General features: G+C 46.5%; 1 protein-coding gene across 2 annotated transcripts in view; it reads left to right on the forward strand.

Moving 5' to 3' along the window:
* Positions 1-20,642, forward strand: part of LOC120940524 (polypeptide N-acetylgalactosaminyltransferase 4-like) — a 401,853-nt gene that overhangs the window by 92,148 nt on the left and 289,063 nt on the right. For both annotated transcript variants that reach the window (XM_040353444.1, XM_040353443.1), the window contains exon 3: positions 1,637-1,806. In XM_040353444.1, coding sequence (XP_040209378.1) covers positions 1,637-1,806 — 170 coding nt within the window. The remainder of the gene's footprint in view (positions 1-1,636; positions 1,807-20,642) is intronic.

Genomic DNA, 20,642 nt, shown 5'->3' on the forward strand with positions numbered 1-20,642 from the left:
CATGGAAAAAATAAATGTTACCATGTGGCCAGGCTCAAAGTTGTCAACCAAAAAGCACTAAACCAAATAAATCTGTCTAACTGATGTAAGTAAAAACAGAGGTTTAGTTGCAAGCATTTGCAAATACCTATTTACAGGGATGGAGGCCTATGGTAGTATCTCTATATGCCTCATTTAAAGTCCCACCCCTATCCCCCCTCTTTTTGAACATTATTCAGGGATGGAGATTCGATTTAGGAGTGGAATGGAGTGCCTGCACAGATTTACCACCGATCAGTTTTCTTATGCATTGTAATTTTTTTACTGGCAGACCCAGTTTGAGTTGGTCTGCTTCTAGTTTGGTGGTATATTGGTTTGTTGGGCAAGGTTTTTGCTCCACTCCTATTTTTCTTTTGTTTTCCAGTGCTCTCTTTTGCCACACCAACTATAGGTAGGGGCGGGCTTTAGGGTATCACCTGTCCTCTGCCTATTGATTAGCACACCTGGGCTCCCTTTCAGGAGACCTTAAATTCATAGTTAGGACTGCAGCTATACAGAGTGCCGTGTCGCTGGCGCTGCAGCTTCCCAGGTATTTGCAAATGCTTGCAACTAAACCTCTGTTTTTACTTACATCAGTTAGACAGATTTATTTGGTTTAGTGCTTTTTGGTTGACAACTTTGAGCCTGGCCACATGGTAACATTTATTGATTTTTTCCATGTTTATATTTAATTGCATATTGCTAAAATCGCATCTCATATAAAGTCCCAACCTCCCCCATTTTTGATCTATTTACAGGGATGGAGGCCTATGGTAGTATCTCTATATGCCTCATTTAAAGTCCCACCCCTATCCCCCCTCTTTTTAAACCAGTGTACATGTAGCCTAAGTATCAATATGTATGGACAGTACCATGTATCTTGTTCTTTATGCTGGATGTTGCACAGTACCATTTCTCTTGATTTGTATGCTGGGTGTAATTCTCTGTCTGTTAATCTGTATGTATGGGCACTATATGGTAAATGCCTCTATTCTGTATGCAGGATATATTTCTGTCCCTAGACTACTGTTTGCCTTATTTTGCAATGGCTCCCCATCCCATGGCTTTTATCACACACATTTCTCCAAAGTGGTGCACCCTGCATTCCATTTTGTTATTCTATTTATTGTTCTATTGGGTCTCTAAGTATGCCTCTACATGTTATCCTATACAGGAATCCACTGAAATGGAATGGTTTTATTGCATGCACTCTGTTAGGGTATATATGTGGGGCTGAGCAGTTTACATTAAAACGGGGCTCCACCCAAAAGAGTGAGCTCCGCTTGTCTGCCTCCTTGCTAGCTAACAATTTTTTCTGAAGGAGCCTGGAGCTCCTCTTGAAGGTGATTCCCAGAGGAGTGTGGTGTTTGTAATCTTTCTTTAATGGTATACTCCAGTCAAAATTTTAAAAACAAGCTTTAGATGCACACATGGACCACAGCTTGCCTGCTGAGTAGTTTATTTTTTATTTTAATCTCAACATTAACTGTCTCATTACTGTTGCTTGTAATTGCTGGAATTAGCTTTATAACTGATAGTCAAATTATTATCTTTGTAATATTTAGGATGTTTGTATCCATTTAATCTGTTTACAACTCTTCTATCTAACAATTTTCAGGTGCAAGTCCAAAGCCTTTAATTATAGGAAACTTCCAACAACTTCGGTTATCATAGCATTTTATAATGAAGCTTTATCAACACTGCTTCGTACAATACACAGCGTTTTAGAAACCTCTTCTGCAGTTCTTCTGAGAGAAATCATATTGGTGGATGACTTCAGTGATAAAGGTACTTGCTGTGAAAATCAGTGACTTTATTCAGCCCTGGGGCTTAATGTGTAGTAGTTTGGCTTTATGCATATTTTCTTTAAAAAAAAATTTTATATCTATATTAAAGGAGTGCTCCATGAAAATACTCTTCTCTTCTCTCATCTCCACCCCCCCCCCCCCCCAACATCCTTTCTCTCTTCCTCTAATCTTTCTTGTCTAATGCCACGTACACACAATCATTTTTTGGGTTGTAAAAAACGACGTTTTTCAGGCTCTAGAAAAAAAGTTTTTTTCAACCCGATCATTAAAATGGCCTTGCCTACACACGATCGTGAAAAAAAAATGCTCTAGCAAAGCGCGGTGACGTATCAATTCGTACAACGGCACTATAAAGGGGAAGTTCCATTTGGATGGCGCCACCCTTGGGGCTGCTTTAGCTGATTTTGTGTTAGTAAAAGACGATTCGCGCTTTTCTGTCTGTTACAGCGTGATTAATGTGCTTACTCCATTACGAACGGTTGTTTTACCAGAACAAGCGCTCCCGTCTTATAACTTGCTTCTGAGCATGCACAGATTTTTCACGTCCTTAAAGCCCACACACGACCATTTTTTACAACCCGAAAAACGACAACGTTAAAAACGTTGTGAAAAAATAGAGCATGTTCGAAAAAAAAATTGCCCGTTTTTCAGAACCCGAAAAATGCTCTAAAGCCCACACATGATAATTTTTAATGACATAAAAAAAACCGTAATTTTTTACAACCCGAAAAATGATCGTGTGTATGCGGCATAACTGTTCCCTTCTCCCTCTGTAGACACATTTTCATATTTGTTATGTGTAATTTTTGCCATACATACTGACTAGTTAATTACCTGCAGAATTGGAATTGTCAAGTTGGGTCTAGACATCTGTGACCGTATTTTTTGTGTTATTCTAAATCTAAACAGATGTGTGTATATATAACACCTTGCAATGTTTTACGCTTTGTCTGTTCTCATTCTTTTTTTTAATAAAAAATGTATTGCATAAAAAAATTACAGTATCTTTGGAAAGGACAGCAGAGTACACCCCTCAATTTTTTGTAATTTTTTTTATATAATTTCATGTGACAACACTGAAGAAATGACACTTTGCTACAATGTAAAGTAATGAGTATACAGCTTGTATAACAGTGTAAATTTTCTTATCCTCTCAAAATAACTCAACACACAGCCATTAATGTCTAAACCGCTGGCAACAAAAGTTGGTACACCCCTAAGTGAAAATGTCCAAATTGGGCCCAAAGTGTTAATTTGCGTGGCCACCATTTTCCAGCACTGCCTTAACCCTCTTGGGCATGAAGTTCAGCAGAGCGTCCCAGGTTGCCACTGGAGTCCTCTTCCACTCCTCGATAACAACATCACGGAGCTGGTGGATGTTCCACCTTTTGTTTGAGGATGCCCCACATATGTTCAATATGGTTTTGGTCTGGAGACATGCTTGGCCTGTCCATCACCTTTACCCTTAGCTTCTTTAGCAAGGCAGTGGTCATCTTGGAGGTATGTTTGGGGTCGTTATGTTGGAATACTGCCCAGTCTCCGAAGGGAGGGGGTTCTTGCTCTGCTTTAGTATGTCACAGTACATGTTGGCAATCATGGTTCCTGTAATAAACTGTAGCTCCCCAGTGCCGGCAGCACTCATGCAACCCCAGACCATGATAATCCCACCACCATGCTGACTGCAGGCAAGACACACTTGTCTTTGTACTCCTCACCTGTTTGCCGCCAAACACGCTTGACACCATCTGAACCAAATAAGTTTATCTTTGTCTCATCAGACCACAGAACATGGTTCCAGTAATCCATGTCCTTAGTCTACTTGGCGTCAGGAAACTGCTTGCAGGCTTTCTTGTGCATCATCTTTAGAAGAGACATCCTTCTGGGATGACAACCATGCAGACCTATTTGAAGTGTGTGGCGTATGGTCTGAGCACTGACAGGCTGACCCCCCACCTCTTCAACCTCTGCAGCAATGCTGGCAGCACTTATACATCTATTTCCCAAAGACAACCTCTGGATAGGATGCTGAGCATGTGCACTCAACTTCTTTGGTCGACCATGGCAAGGCCTATTCTGAGTGGAACCTGTCCTGTTTAAACTACTGTATGGTCTTGGCCACCATGCTGCAGTTTAGTTTCAGGGTCTTGGCATTCTTCTTGTAGCTTATGTAGAGCAACAATTTTGTTCTCTGCCATGAGGTGCTATGTTGAACTTCCAGTGACCAGTATGAAAGAGAGTGATAACACCAAATTTAACACACCTGCTCCCCATTCTCACCTGAGACCTTTCAACAAGTCACATGACATTGCAAAGGGAAAATGGCTAATTGGGCCCAATTTGAAAATTGTTACTTAGGGGTGTACTCGCTTGTTTCCAGCAGTTTAGACAGACATTAACGGCTGTGTGTTGTTTTGAGGGGACAGCAAATTTACACTGTTATACCAGCTGTAAACTCACTACTTTACATTGTAGAAAAGTGCCATTTCTTCAGTGTTGTCGCATGAAAAGATGTAATAAAATTTTTACAAAAATGTGAGGGGTGTACTCACTTTTGTAAGCTACTGTGTATGTGTATATGTGTGTGTGTATATGTGTGTGTGTGTGTGTATATATATATATATAATAAATTGTACAGGACACCAAGGTTGGGTCCTAGACAGGTGCTATAAAGAAATCAGAGAGGGCCTGTGGCAGGGGTGTCTCTCTGAGGTTCACCAAGGAGGGTCTGTGGCAGAGACTTTATCCTACAATTGTTCGAGTGATGCTCCAGGCTGCCAGGTCAGTGAGAGAGGCCTGTCCGGATACGCTAGACCCACTCGTATAGGAGTGGCGCAGAGAAAATGTTACACTTGGGAGCAGGACTGTTTCCCTACCATTATGCCTGAACCTGCTGTTCATCTTTCTTCTTCAACTTTACTTTCCTCACCACAAGTTTATTGTTTTTTCCCAGCTGGGTAATAAAAAGCACAGCAAAGAGCACCTGTTGCGGACATTCCTTTACTTCTACCAAATGCAATACGCATCATCCACCCCTAGGAATTTGGGGGAGCCACGAGGTAAATGTGCCACCCAAAACAACCAGCAGCTCTTCCGGGTTGGTGCTACATTTCATTATATTTGAAATACTACAATTTTGACCATATTCAATATATTTGTGAATATATTTATCTATATATATTTTGGAATGCACCAGTATTTGGGTTGTGGTCCCTTTTTAAGGGAGTTTTGATGGTGTTCAGGGGGTCACCTAGAATGGGTGAGGAATTCCCGGCAAAAAAATTAATCCAGGGAAGACTGGCTCGCAGTCCTCTGTCTTGATAGTAATTTGGGGCCCGGAATTTCGGAGGCTCTAAAGTGATATTCGGGTGGGAAAAAGCCTCCACCCCTGACCACTGGGAGTCAACATACAGGGGGTTAAAAGCCTTCAGAGAACAGCTCATAAGACAGGAAGTGGTGCTAGAGGTGGTGAGGAGTATGGGATTGCACCTGTCATGATGAGCTGTGTGTATTGGAAGCTGCTAAAGATTCAGCAAGGACTCTTGAAGTTGTGGGGCGAAGACCCATCCACAAAAACTATATGTGCCTTTTCTTTAACCACTTAAGCTCCGGACCATTTTGCAGCTAAAGGACCAGGCCCCTTTTTGCGATTTGGCACTGCGTCGCTTTAACTGACAATTGCGCAGTCGTGCAATGTGGCTCCCAAACAAAATTGGCGTCCTTTTTTTCCCCACAAATAGAGCTTTCTTTTGGTGGTATTTGATCACCTCTGCGGTTTTATTTTTTGTTCACTGAAGTTTCGTGTCGACGTCCGCGGTTGAACAGCTCAACACCCATCTTGGTACACCCTGCACTTGGCCGCAGTAAGCCAGCAGCGGACATCTTGTTACACCCAGCCCATATTGTTTGGTGTACCAAGATGGACGTCGCAGGCAACGTGGCATTGTAAAATAAATCCTTTCCTCTCATCTCATTTCATTGCTGCATTTCTGTGCCTGCCCATAAGTGCCGCCTATCAGTGCCCATCAATCGGTGCCAGCTTTCAGTCAGTGCCATCTATCAGTGCCTGTCAAATTACCTAAAAAAAAGTTGTATCGGGACAGCCCTAATTAGTACCCTGTATCCCTGTTTCATTGTTCTTAATGTGTGTTCTGTTGTAGATTGTTAATCAATGATTTTCTCTATGGAAATGCCCCTGAAGAAAGGGTTCAAATCTGTCACTGAAACACGTCAGACATAGCGAAAAAATATATTATAGCGAAAAAATATATTATCACTACAAAACTCTAGCTCAACTAACAGCCATATTTTAATGTTTTGGAATGTTTTTTTCTATGGTGATGTAGGCATCGATCTTTTTATCTTGATAAAACTGTATTTTACTATACGTATAATTAGCATTTTTGAGTTACCCTATGTAACGGGAGTCCCTTTTGGGCATAGGATGACTGAGAACTGATATCTCGGATTACATGAGATGGGACATTAATGATGATTCATGTATTGCAGGAGATCTTGACATATTACAGGTGGTTTATTCTGACCCCCAACAGGTCAATAAGAATGTCTTATTCAATGTGTAACATAGACTGTTGAGATGCTAATCAAGTCTGCTAATGTGGTGATGTGAATTGGAGCTTGGTAGCCAGTCTGGCTGCCTATTATGGGATGTTTAAGTGTCTTGCTGTGATTGCATTTCATTGTCCATTGTGCGAATTACGTCTGCTCCTAAGACCTTTCATTGTGTGTGCTAATGACACTGTTTTGTGTAAAGATACTATTGATAATAGATGTGGAATGTGATTTGTCAGCTATAGTAATTAACTCCTCCTAGATGCGGTGCCAGAATGTCTGTCTGGAATGTGGATTGAGGGGGGAACTCGTTAAGCACCTATTGTGTGATGTTTTGGGTGGAGAGTTTCATTGTCCCTGTGATTACTGAAGCATGCTTTGTAACTGTATAAAAACCTGAGGGCTTACCATTAAAGCAATAATTTGTTTGACTCAGAGAACAGATCTTGTCTTGTTTATTCTGGGGAATGGAATGGGTCCTGTCTGCTGGATTGTTGGATGAGCTGTCGTGGGTTGGTGGAATGGAAGATCGTAAGCGGTGTTAACCCCTGACTGTTACACCCTACAAGTCCCATTGTACTGGCGAGTACCTATTTGCAATTGGTTCTGAACTATAGGGATGTTGGCAAACGCCATAGTTTTTACAAAAAATACCTGCACTGCCAATGAATAGATATAAAATGCTTATAAACGAAAGTCCACATCTAAAAGTGTAGAAAAAATAAATGGTCCATGGGTGCTCTTATGTGATTCCAACAAAATCTGTGCTCGAAATGGAGCTCTATCCCACAAGAAAAGGATTTGTGCGCCTTATACCAGAAGAAATGGATCCCAGGTAATTGGGATCTCACACGCTCTTTAACAATGGAAATCTGCTGTTATTCCACTTCAGAATTCAGGTAAGGACGCTCCCTCTTAGTGATGTATGGATTTAGTCTGGATGTCGGAAAGTATCCTACAATTCTGGTTCCACCGAACATCCAGCACAGGGAGATTTCAAGAAGGGAGAAACTTCATAGTGTAGTATGCAAAAAAATGACATTTATTTAAAATAACATATTGCACTTACAACAAAGTGGATATAAGAAGGCAGGTAAAACAAACACAGCCACAGAGCTTGTCCTGCAGGCTGGTGCGTAGTGACATCAAAGAATACAGCTCCACCCAACGTGTTTCCCTGTAGGCGGTATCGACTGGGAACGGAGTGTCTGTTCCCTGTTGATGCCTCTTATGGGGAAACACGTCCCAGCCATTGCACCCGTGATCTGCCAATGGCGACTCTAGGGGGGGGACCAAAGGGGGCCCTGACCCCCCCAACATTTTGCTGTGCCCCACCATGTGCCCCCCCGCTGGAGTAACAGTCTCTCCTGAGAGGGAGAGCGTCCCCAGTCAGCTCTGCAGGGCATTCCTCCCTCTGCTCGCTGACACTGCATAATGCGAGCGATCACACAACCACAGCCGCCCGATCTGCTCCTTCCCCTGCATCCTCATTGGCACGGAGAAGAGCGAGTTGCAGAAAGGACTCCATGAGCACTGTGGGGGAAAAGGGGCACAGGATGACCCTAGACCCAAGAGTCATTAGTGACGCTGGCACAGGAGTACCCCCCCATCCTTCAAAAGTCTCTGGGTCTAACTTCTGTTACACTTTCACTTTGTTAGGCAGGTAATATACAGTGCAAATTTCTTTCCTACATCCACAGATTGCAGGAAAGAAACTTGCATGATTCCCCCATCAACACAGACAGTGCTGACAGGGGAATATCCCTCCTGCCCAGCAATTGTATTCTCCCGACAAACAGTGATTATCACTAGTGGCTATATAGCAACCACTAGTGATAATCATAAGAGAATCTGCTCATTAATGGTTCAAATCTCAGCCAGTTCCTGCTGAACCAGCTGAGATTTAAACTGTCTATGGCTGGTCTTAGCTCTTAGGCAGCCCATATATTAATCACTTTTTTTCAGTCAACTATTAGGTTGAATGAAAAAAAAAAGGAAATGATCCAATTCCCCCATCTACACACTGGGAATCCTCCCAGTGTGGACCAGTGCTGGAATAACCAGAGTTTCTCCCCTGTCCCGGCTATTCACAGCGCTGGTCTCTGACTCCACGGCAGCGGCGGCAGCACATTGGAACCCAGAGCTGGTTACATTATGGGGCTGATGTACAGGAGGGCCAGCACAATTTGTTGTTAGAGATGGGCTGGGCATGTAGGGCTTCCAGACGTCTAGAAGGAGAAAGTTACGGAGGTTGGGTGCAGGGCACAGTTCCTGCTCGATTACCCTCCATATCGGGTTAGTCCCCGGGTCTAGCCAGCACTTCAGTTGTGTTAGAATGGAGGCACGCAGGTAGTCCTGGATATCCACTAATCCCAGCCCGCCTATGTTTAAGTAGCAACACTCTGGAACACCTAGGCCTACTGGTTTTCCAAATAAATTTAGTGAGCAATGACTGCAGGGTTTTAACGTGAACAGGCGGGACGGGAACCGGGAGGGTCCTAAAGACATAAAGGATCTGTGGGAGGAGCAGCATTTTAAAGGCAGCCAGCCGGCCGGACCATGAAAGCTCCACATTGGTATATCTAGCCACATCTCTGCGCAGCTTGTCAATCAGTGGGAGATAGTTAACGTCAGCTAAACAATTTGGGTCACTCGTAAGTTTCAGTCCTAAATAGGTGATGGTGGATTTACTCCATGAATATGGGAAAGTCGCCTGCAGCTGGGATTTCAATGTGGGTGGGATCCCCAGGTCTAAGATAATAGATTTCGAGAAGTTGGCTTTATAATATGACACCTGGCTAAATTCCGTCAGGGTGAGGTGGGCATAAAGAAGTAAAGAAGTCGCTGGGGAAGTCAAAAAAAGAATTATGTCGTCCGCAAACAGGTTAACAGAGTGGACCTCACCGTTGATGTTAAATCCCTCAATACCCGGGTGAGACCTAATCCTCTCCGCCAGAGGCTCTATTAATTGAAAATAGAGGGGGACAAGGGACACCCCTGTCTGGTGCCATTTGATATGGTGAACGTCCTAGACAGCAAATTGGAGGTAAAGACTTGGGCACAAGGGGAGGAGTAGAGAGCCAACACGGCCGAGAGGATAGGCCCGGCAAACCCAAACTTCTGAAGAGTATTCCTCATGTAACCCCAATGTACCCTGTCGAACGCCTTCTCCGAATCCAATGACAGGAGCAGAGAAGGCGTCCGCGAGGTCCTAGCTTTCTGCACCACCCCAATCACCCGTCTCGTAGCATCTGAGGCCTGCCTCCCAGGAGTAAAGCCAGACTGATCCGCACCAACAAGAGAAGGCAGAATAGGCAGGAGCCTGTGGGCCAATATCTTCGCATATAACTTAACGTCAGAATTCAACAGCGATATTGGCCGGAAATTTGCTGGATTATCGGGGGTCTTACCCGGCTTGGGGATAGTAACCACATAGGCCTTGAGCATCTCGGAGGGAAATGAGGCAGAGGACACTGCAGCTTTGAACACATCCCCCAGGGCTGGGATAAGTCTGTCCTGAAAGGACTTGTAGTAGTCATTGGGTAGGCCATCAGGACCTGGGGACTTACCCATTGGCAGTTGCCTAATTACTCGTCTAATCTCCGACTCCGACATAAGTGCGTTGAGCAGGTTTAACTGGGATTGTGTTGGAGACGGGAGCTTAATTTGGGACAGGAACGCCTGGATACTTTCCTCAGAAGGCTGAGGTGTGTCAGCATCTGATCTCAAATTGTATAAGTCAGAGTAATAATGGGCGAAAGAGTCTGCTATCTCTTTAGGATTGATAATTTTGTGCTTATCTACAGGATGAAGGAGATATGGGATCTTGGACTTAATTCTAGAAGATTTGAGTCTTTGGGCCAAATATGTACCTGCTCTATTTCCCGCAGAATAGTGGGAGAGCTTCAAATGTTGGATGTACTTATCATGCTGCTCAACTAGTAGGAGCCTGAGATCAAAACGACATTTAGAAAGTTTTTGAGCTAGGAGTGCAGTCGATTTAGTTTTTTGTTCAGGGCTTCTAATGCTTTGATGTCGTCAAGTAGCCGATCAAGTTTTTGTGTCCTCTGCCTCTTCTCCCTTGCACAAATTTGTAGAATAATACCTCTAATAAATGCCTTATGGGCACACCATAACATGGCATGGTCAGAGACCGAGCCCACATTCTCAGCAAAAAAGTTTGATAAGGAATCATTAATAGTAGCAGCATGTACAGGCATATGAAACACTCGTGAGTTTGCCCTCCATATGTAGGCGGGACTGGGGGTGTGACCCTCCACCACCACAACTGATACAGGAGCATGGTCAGACCATGAGATATTATGGATGGTGGAGGATGACACCGCCTGCAGCAACCCCTTGTCAACAAAAATAAAATCAATCCTTGAATATGAATTATGTCTGGCGGAGTGGAAGGTATAATCTTGTTCCACCGCATGTTGGCACCTCCATACATCGTAAACGTCCTCGGAATGTAGTAAGTGTTGAAGTTGGGAAACAGGGCGCTTTGGCATCGACGAAGAGTCCAAGGAGTGCTCCACCGTTAGGTTGTGATCACCACACACTACCAAGGAGCCCCGTCGAAGGGAGGCTATTTTGCAGTACAACTTCCTTAAAAAAACGAAGTTGGTGGGAGTTCGGTGCATATAAGTTGGCAATGGTGAAGGGCTTGTTATTGAATTCCCCCACCAGAATAATGAACCTCCCTTCTGGGTCCGTATGAGCTTGCGTTGGCTTAAATGCAACCGCGTCTCTAATAGCAATCAAGACTCCTTTGCGTTTAACAGGGGCAGAGGCCATGAAGATGTGGGGGAAGTGCTTGTTCTGGAACCTGGGCTGGTTATCCGCCAAGAAATGCGTCTCCTGGATACAAAGGATGTCCGCCTGGAGAGTCTTAGCCTCTCTCCAGACCAAGGCCCGTTTTGCAGGGTGGTTTAACCCGTTGACATTAAAGGACACTATTTTAAGCGCCATAGCACAATCAGAAGGTAAAAAAGATAACAGTACCTTGCAAAAACAACTTGGAGGACAGTCATCCATCCTCACGGTGTCGGGTGCACAGGACAGGGTGACTCCTCATCTTAGTAAAGGGGGTATGAGACCCCGAACGACGGTCAGAGCAGCATGCACAGGGGATCAAGGGGGTAGGTAGCAAAAGCAAAGTCATTAGGGATTGATAGAGAAAAAATGCTAACGGGGGGGGGAAGAAAACACGTAGTAAAAAAGCTTGTTCAAACAAGGACCAGAGGACAAATCCTTTGCCCAATCTCATGGGGGGATTCAAACTTCAGAGCAATTGCCCCAGAACACAAGGAACTGTAAACATAGCAGAACTTGTTAAATTGTGAGAATAATCACGACGATCGCTTCTTGGGCCCTTTCTTGTTCTTCACCGTTTGCCACTCGTACCGTTGGTCAATCCTCTCAGGAGGGGCCCAACCCCCGGAGGGCTGGTCCGGGAGGATGTCTAGGGAGCGAAGTAGCTTAAGCCCAGCCTCTAGGTCGGTGATGACTGTGTCTTTACCTTCGTGAGTGACCGTGATTTTCACCGGATAGCCCCAGCGGTATGGGATGTTGTGGTTACGAAGGGCCTTCGTCACTGGGACCAACGATTTGCGCTTCTGCATGGTGAATTGCGACAGATCAGCGAAAAGTTGAATATGTGAGAATTTCTCCGGAAGTTGTTGGGTTCTTCGAAAGGTGAGCATGAGTTGTTCTTTCACCTGGTAAAAGTGCACCCTCATCAGTACGTCTCGAGGGATATTATCCGGGAGATAGGACGGCTTGGGTAGCCTGTGGATACGGTCAATCTGAAGCTCAGATTCCGAAACGGACGGGAGGATTTGTTGCAAAAGGTCTCTAGCGTACTGCTGGAGTTGTGCGGGGAGCACAGTTTTAGGAACTCCCCTAATTTTTACATTGTTTCTCCTCGACCTGTCCTCTAAATCTGAGACTTTTGCTCTCAGCCAGGCTATCTCATCGGAGTGGTCAGCATGGGCATCTATAAGAGTGTTGTGAGACGTTGCGAATTCCCCCATTTTCTCCTCAATGTGGGTTACCCGTCCTCCCAGTTCACCAATATCTGACTTAAAGTTCTGCATGCATTGCATTAAGTCTGTGTGCATTGAACTTCGGAGAGACACAAGCATGTCTTTAAGAGTTGTGTCGGAGACAGCCTTACCCGTGGTAGGGAATGCAGTGAAGGGATCCACCAGCTCTCTTGTGTCTTCCAGGGATTCGCGGCTCGCACCTGCCCGCTCTACGTCTGTTTCCAGGCGAGGTTTGGATTTGGCTGGGCTGCGGGTTGTCGGGGTGGACATCCCAGGTGAACCTTGAGCAGGGCCAGTTGAGGGGCTCGATGAGCTGGACCGGGAGCCATCTGAGGAAGTAGGTGAAATCATCTTTGAGCCGGCAACAGTTTGGAGCAGTCCTCTGTTTTTCGGCGGGTAGAAGTCATCTAACTTTTTTGGGTTTGGTGTCTTTGCGTTTGCGGGTCATTCTCCAATAGCCCCAGGCACACTCAAAATTAGAGGGTCACTTTTTAAGCGGCGATGTCGCTATAGTTGTCGGCGGTTCCTGCGTCTGGAGCGGGGCAGCGGGGTCACATAGCTATTAGTTGCGTGGCAGTGGCGCTTCCCCTGTGCTCTTTAAAGTGGCGGACTACATAACAGTAGGTCTAGATTCAATTGTTTCTGCAGCAAGGTCAGGCAGCAAGTAATGATTGAGTAGATAGGTGGCACCGACCAGGCACTGATCAGGGATGAGGGGTGTTAGGTTGTCTGAGAAGGCCAGGAGTAGTTGGAGCAGCAAGATGGCCGCCGACCTCCAGGAGTAGGCCGAAGCCGCGGTCTTTCCTGAGAGGGGAGGCCGGCCGAGTGATCGTTAGGCCGGGTATCCCCCTCTTATGCTGCAATCGTATCCCCAGACCAGGCTGCTAGTAGGTGACGGCCCAGGAAGTCAGTCGGTCAGGGTAAGGCCTAGGCCTGCTACTCAGTGTCCTGATGGATGCAGGGATCCAGACAGTAGGCCCCAAGCTGGCGCCGCGGAGCTCCGCGATCCACGGCCGGAGATTCGGGGGTTTTCCCCCAGCAGAGCGGGCAGGTTGATACCTCCTGGGGTGTCCCGGCTGGCGGTGTAGTTAGTACTCCTCTCCCTGTGACCAGGGTACAAGCGCCGCGAGCTCCGGAGGAGGCACAGGCCGCAAGATGGCGGCAGCGTGGAGTGGGTCACTCCTCTGCTGTAACCCGGGATTCTCGGCGGATGCGCTTCCAAACACGCTGGGCCGGCCGCAGTCAGCTATGTGAGGTAGGTGCCGTAATAGCTGCCGAGTTGTGCTTGGATTGAGGCAAGGATGGCAGTGGATTCTCTCTGCCTGTGTGGAGCTCAGCATCCACACGTCCTCCCTGCTTCACGTCCGGACACGCCCCCTCTCTCTCCTTCTTTTTGATGAGTCTGTTAGCATGTGTTCCCAGGGCCATCCACCTAGCCCAGCCCCAGAAGTGGAAGAGATTTGAGTGCACCGATGCCCAACCACTTATATTTCAAGATGAGTACATGGGGGGACCATCACAGCACGTCTTGGATGATGATGAAACACAGTTGCCAACTGCTGGTGCTTTTGCAATTGTGCAGACCGACAAGGAGGGCAGTGGTGAAGACTGGGTGGAAGATGATGTGGAGGACGATGAGGTCCTCGACCCGACATGGAATCAACCTCATGCAGGTGACCCATGTAGTTCGGAGGAAGAGGCGGTGGTCGCACAGAGCCACCAGCACAGCAGAAGAGGGAGCAGGGTGCCAAAGCAGAGCGTCTGTCCCCTAGACAGTACGCCTGCTACTGCCCAACGCAGCAAGGGACCGAGCACACCAAAGCCAGGTACAAGGAGTTCCCTAGCGTGGCAGTTCTTCACACAATGTGCTGATGACAAGACACGTGTGGTTTGCATGTTGTGCAATCAGAGCCTGAAGCGAGGCATAAACGTTCTCAACCTGAGCACAACCTGCATGACCAGGCATCTAAGTGCAAAGCACGAGCTGCAGTGGAGTAGACACCTCAAAAACCAAGAAAGGTCTCTGGCTCCTCCTGCTTCCTCTTCTGCATCAGTCTCGGGCCTCTCGGCCTCTTCATCCACCTCTGTAGTCACAGTGCCACCTGCTACCCCTCAATTAGAGGACCGGCAAGCAACACTACCACCTGGGTCCCCAAACATCTCCACAATGTCCCATGGAAGCATTCAGCTCTCTATCTCCCAAACACTGGAGTGGAAGAGGAAGTACCCCCCTACCCACCCGCGATCCCTGGCCCTGAATGCCAGCATTTCAAAATTACTGGCCTTTAAAAAAATGCTGTCATTCCGTCTGGTGGAGATGCAGAGTTTTTAAAAGCCTGATGGCATTGGCTGTCCCACAGTACGTCATGCCCAGCCGCCACTACTTTTCCAGGCGAGCCATCCCTTCCCTGCACAACCAAGTGGGGGACAAAATCAGGTATGCACTGCGCAACGCCATCTGTGCCAAGGTCCACCTAACTACGGATACGTGGACCAGTAAGCGCGGTCAGGGACGTTATATCTCCCTAATAGCGCACTGGGTAAATGCAGTGGCGGCTGGGCCTGAGGCGGATAGCAGTTTGGCGCATGTCCTTCCACCACCGAGGATTGCAAGGCGCTTCAGTTTGCCTCCTGTTCCTGACTCCTCCTACTCCGCTTCCTCATCCTCTACCGCCTCCTTATCCAGTCACCACCAACTTCAGCACAGCCATGGGTAAACGCCAGCAGGCAGTTTTGAAACTTTCCTGTTTGGGGGAAAAACCACACACCGCGCAGGAGTTGTGGAGGGACATGTAACAGACCGATGAGTGGTTGGCGTCAGTGAGCCTCAAGCCGGGCCTGGTGGTGTGCGATAACGGGTGAAATCTCGTAGCAGCTCTGGGCCTAGCCGGTTTGACGCACATCCCTTGCCTGGCGCATGTGCTGAATTTGGTGGTGCAGAGTTTCCTGAAAACTTACCCCGATATGTCACAGCTGCTGCCGTCTGTGCGCACTTTCGGCGTTCTCACCCTGCTGCTGCTCGCCTGGTAGCACTGCAGCGTAACTTTGGCCTTCCCGCTCACCGCCTCATATGTGATGTGCCCTTAAGGTGGAACTCCACCTTGCACATGCTGGCCAGACTGTGCAAGCAGCAGCAGGCGATAGTGGAATTTCAGCTGCAGCACGCACGTGTGAGTCGCTCTGCGGAACAGAACCACTTCACCACCAATAACTGGGCCTCCGTGCGAGACCTGTGTGCCTTGTTGCGCTGTTTCGAGTACTCCACCAACATGGCCAGTGCCGATGACGCCACTCTCAGCAATCCTCGGTGGTGGAAGGACATGTGCCAAACTGCTATCCGCCTCAGGCCCAGCCGCAACTGCATTTACCCAGTGCGCTGTTAGGGAGATATAACGTCCCTGACCGTGCTTACTGGTCCACGTATCCGTAGTTAGGTGGACCTTGGCACAGATGGCGTTGCGCAGTGCACACCTGATTTTGTCCCCCACTTGGTTGTGCAGGGAAGGGATGGCTCGCCTGGAAAAGTAGACGTGCTGCTGGTGCAATTCCCACCTGGCAGCGGGGGCACAGTGGAAGCAGAAGGCAGAGGAGGAGGAAGAGGTCGCAACGCAGAAGGGGCACCGCCAGCACCTCAGAAGGCAGGGTTAGCATGGCCGAAATGTCGAAAAGCTTTGTCAGCACGCCACAACAAACGGCACCACCAGCTGATATGGAATGTTTTAGCAGGAGGCAGCATTTCAGCAACATGGTGGAGCAGTATGTGTGCACACGCCTACACGTACTGAATGACGGCTATGCCCCCTTAAACTTCTGGGTCTCCAAATTGGGCACATGGCCTGAGCTTGCCCTTTACACCTTGGAGGTGCTGGCCTGCCCTGCGGCCAGTGTATTGTCTGAACATGTATTTAGCACGGCAGGGGGCGTTATCACAGACAAGCGCAGCCGCCTGTCCAGAGCCAATGTGGACAAGCTCACGTTCATTAAAATGAACCAGGCATGGATCCCAGAGGACTTGTCCGTACCTTGGGCAGAATAGACACTGGGCCTACTCAGCCATTGTTTTTTTTTTTTTTTCTGATCTTTCTAGGGTTGCCATCTCATCCCTTTAAAAGCAAAAACATATTAATTACACAGGTTCTCTGGCTGATTAAGGTGCTGCTGATTAAACTCACTTGGTGCCTTATCGACATTAAATTAGCCCCAGAACCTGTGTAATTACCCTGTGTTCAGGTTTAAAGGGATGAGGTAGCAACCCTAGATCTTTCTCACTCTTTTGGTGTTTACCCTAATTAAAAAAATATATCAATTAAAAACCAAAACCTGCTGTGTTGGCTACCTCCTCCTTCTCCACCGCCGCTTCCACCTACACCGCCACATCCACCTCAACCTCCTACTACATATGGACCTCGTCCTCCTAGGTCAAAATGATTTTATTTTTATTATTTTTATGTTATTTTAAGTTATTTCCCTATCCACATTTATTTCCAGAGTACTTTCCATGCTCTTCCCGACATTTTGCAGCCCTCCAGCCCTTTCCCTTAGTTTTTTAGAGACATTTTTGTAGTCAAAAGTCCGGGTCCCCATTGACTTCAATGGGGTTCGAGTTCGGGTCGAGTTCGGTCTCGAACCCGAACTTCCAGGTGTCCGCTCAACTCTACTGATGGCCCATCTCATTTCTTGTGTTAACAAGCCAGGAAAGTACAAATACCCCCAAATTACACCTTTTTGGAAAATAGACATGCCAATATATTTAGTAAGAGGCATAGTGAGTTTTTTGAAGTTGTATTTTTTTTTCCCACAATTCTTTTTTTTTTCCACAAAATTGTCATATTAGCAGGTTATTTCTCACACACAGCATATGCATACCACAAATTACACCCCAAAAGACCTTCAACTACTCCTGAGTATGGGGATACCACATGTGTGAGACTTTTTCACAGCCTGGCCACATACAGAGGACCAACATTCAGGGAGCACCATCAGGCTTTCTAGGAGCATTATTTTACATATATAATTTCTTGACTACCTCTTGCACTTTTGAATGCCCTGGAGCACCAGAACAATGGAAACGCCTCAAAAAGAAAACGCCCCAACGTATAATCTATGAGACATAACAAGTCTTTTAAACATCATTTTTTTTCTACAAGTTTTTGGAAAACGTGGAAAGAAAATGAAAATGTATTTATTTTTTATTTATTTTTTGTACACAAAGATGTCCATTTATACAATGTTTCTAACACATAGCATGTAAATTACACCCCAAAATAAATTCTCCTACTCCTGAGTATGGTGATACCACATGTGGTAGACTTTTCCACAGCCTGGCCACATACAGAGGCTCAAGATGCAGGGAGCACCATCAGGTGTTCTAGGGGCATGCATTTCAAATCTAATTTGACTACCTATTACACTTTGTGAGACACTGATGGGCACTATAGTGGCATGGATGAGCATGAATGGGGATGGCTGGGTATTGGTGAGTTTGGATTGGATGGCTGAGCATGGATAGATAGCTGTGATTTTGGATGGGGCTGAGAATGGATGGATGAGTGCTGCAATGGGCACAGAGCAGCGCTGTGGACACTACAGATCCAGCCCACAGTGCTGCTGCACCCGATCTCTCCCCTCTCTGCTCACTCTGTACTGATCAGTACAGAGAGCGGAGAGAGGAACCAGACATGTTGCCAGTTTGTTAGCAAGTGATCGATTTGTCATTTGACGGAGCGATCACGTGGTAAACGGCCACTAACAGAGGCCATTTATTGTGATCTGTGGGAGCGCGATTCTGGGAGGATGTCTTGGTACGCCCTCCCATATTCATTGAGCCGCGCTGTAGCCGTCATTTGGCTATAGCACGGTTGTTAAGTGGTTAACGAGCATCAGGCTCCTGTAGAAAAAATAAGTCGGCAGCTACAATTACTGTACCTGCTGACTTTATATTGGGACACTTGCCTGTCCAGGAATCCAGCGGTGTCTTTACCCGAGCAAATTTTGCTATCGGGTGCTGTCGCCAGCATCTCCACTAAGGGAAGCCAGCAGTGAAGCCGTTCGGCTTCACAGCCGGTTCCCTACTGTGCTGCGCTCTCTAATTGGGCCGAGTGGGGAAAGGAGGGAAAGGGCAAACTTTCAGCTGAGTTCCAGATCCTTCAGACTCTCAGTAAACTGTCTGCCCATACCTCCCGTGCAGGAAGTTTCTGCAGAGCAGGATAAATCAACGACCTACAAGAGCGCTCAACAGCGCCCTCGCACTTCATTGACAACTGCAAGCCATCAATCGGCTGCAGTGGCTGAGGATACTTGTAGTCTATTCCTACGCAGTTCTTTAGGCAGAGCCCCACACACCTGTGCTAAAACGTAGCCCATTATTTACAATGTGCTTGTGCACTTCTCAGCTCCCCACTGGTGCTTCTGGCTCCCCAGAAACCCCCCTGCTGAGTGCCCTCAGAGGGAGCTACTTCCCATGGGGGCACTTATGTGTGCTCGCTCTTGTTTCCGTATTTTCAGACACAAAGCTTGGCCTTGCCCCCCCCCCCCACTTTCTGTTGACATGTTTTGATTGACCGTATCAACCAAATGGCTCCTGCTGCTCTCAGCCAATCCTGTCAAAGTTGGGAGAGGGGAGAAGAGCTGCTGCAGATATGCACAGCGCTGGACCTAGATCGGGTTAAGGTGATTATTTTGGGGGGGGGGGTGGTTTGTATATAGCTGGTTGAGAAGCCAACCACCACTTCCTTGGCAATGGATAAGTCATCAGCTGTCATGCTGACAACTGAATGTAAAAAAAATAAAAAAGTTGCCGGCTAAACAAAAATCCCCCCAAAAAACAGCAGACGTCATTGGATGGCCACGCCATAAGAGATGTCAGACAGCGGTGGACGTCACAACAGATGTAAACAGCATCAGGACAAGAGCAGACTTTTTTTATTTTTAGCGGGTAATCGGTAGGGACGAGTTGAACACCCCCCGTTCGGTTCGAAAGTTTGCGCAAACTTTAGAACCCCATTGAAGTCTATGGGACTCAAACGTTCGAATTCAAAAGTGCTCATTTTAAAGGCTAACATGTAAGTTATTGTCCTAAAACGGGTTTGGGGACCCGGGTCTTGCCCCAGGGAACATGTATCAATGCAAAAAAGTTTTAAAAATTTAATTTTTTTTTTCGGGAGCAGTGATTTTAATTATGCTTAAAGTGAAAAAAAAAATGAAAAAATTCCTTTAAATATCGTACCTGCTGGGTGTCTATAGTATGCCTGTGAAGTGGCACATGTTTCCTGTGTTTAGAACTGTCCCTGCACAAAATGACATTACTATAAGAAAGAAGTCATTTAAAACTGCTGTCTGGTCCCTGCAATATGGATGAAAATTATTGAGAAAAATAGCATGGGTTTCCCCCCTCCCCTCAGGTCATTACCAGCCCCTTTGGCCCTATATACTTTAAACAGCAGTATACAGGCTGTGCAAACAAGACAGGGACTGTAGGTTTGTTGTTAAGTAAAATCAGTTTGTAATTTTGAACTGGTACTTTTTTAACCACTTCCATACCAGGCACTTGCACACCTTCCCGTCCAGCCAATTTTCAGCTTTCAGCGCTGTCGCACTTTGAATGGCAATTGCACGGTCATGCTACACTGTACCCAAACTAAATTGGCGTCCTTTTTTCCCCACAAATAAAGCTTTCTTAGGGTATTTGATCACCTCTGCGATTTTTTTTTTTTTGCGCAACAACTAAAAAAAGACAGAAAATTTTGAAAAAAATTATGTTTTTTTTTTCTGTTAATTTTTTTGTAAATAAGTAAGTTTTCTCTTTCAATTACGGGCACTGATATGGTGGCACTGATGCGCACCAATGAGATGGCACTTATGGGCACTGATTGGCGGCGCTGGTATGCGTCACTGATGGGCACTCATAGGCGGCACTGATGGGCACTCATAGGCGGCACTTATGGGTGGCACTGATGGGTACTTATGGGTGGCACAGATGGGCACTGATAGGTGGGCACTGGGCATTGATGGCCACTGTGGGGTGGCACTGATGGTCACTGTGGGGTGGCACTGATGGTCACTGTGGGGTGGCACTGATGGATCAATGTTGCCAGTCAGTGCCCATTTGTGGGAACTGATTGGCATAATTTTTTTTTTTTTTTTTTACTGCCCCCCTTTTTCTTTCTTTTTTTTTTGCCCTTCCCTGGTGGTCCAGTGT

Source organism: Rana temporaria, chromosome 5 (assembly GCF_905171775.1).
Source record: "Rana temporaria chromosome 5, aRanTem1.1, whole genome shotgun sequence".
In the NCBI taxonomy this organism is placed as follows: domain Eukaryota; kingdom Metazoa; phylum Chordata; class Amphibia; order Anura; family Ranidae; genus Rana; species Rana temporaria.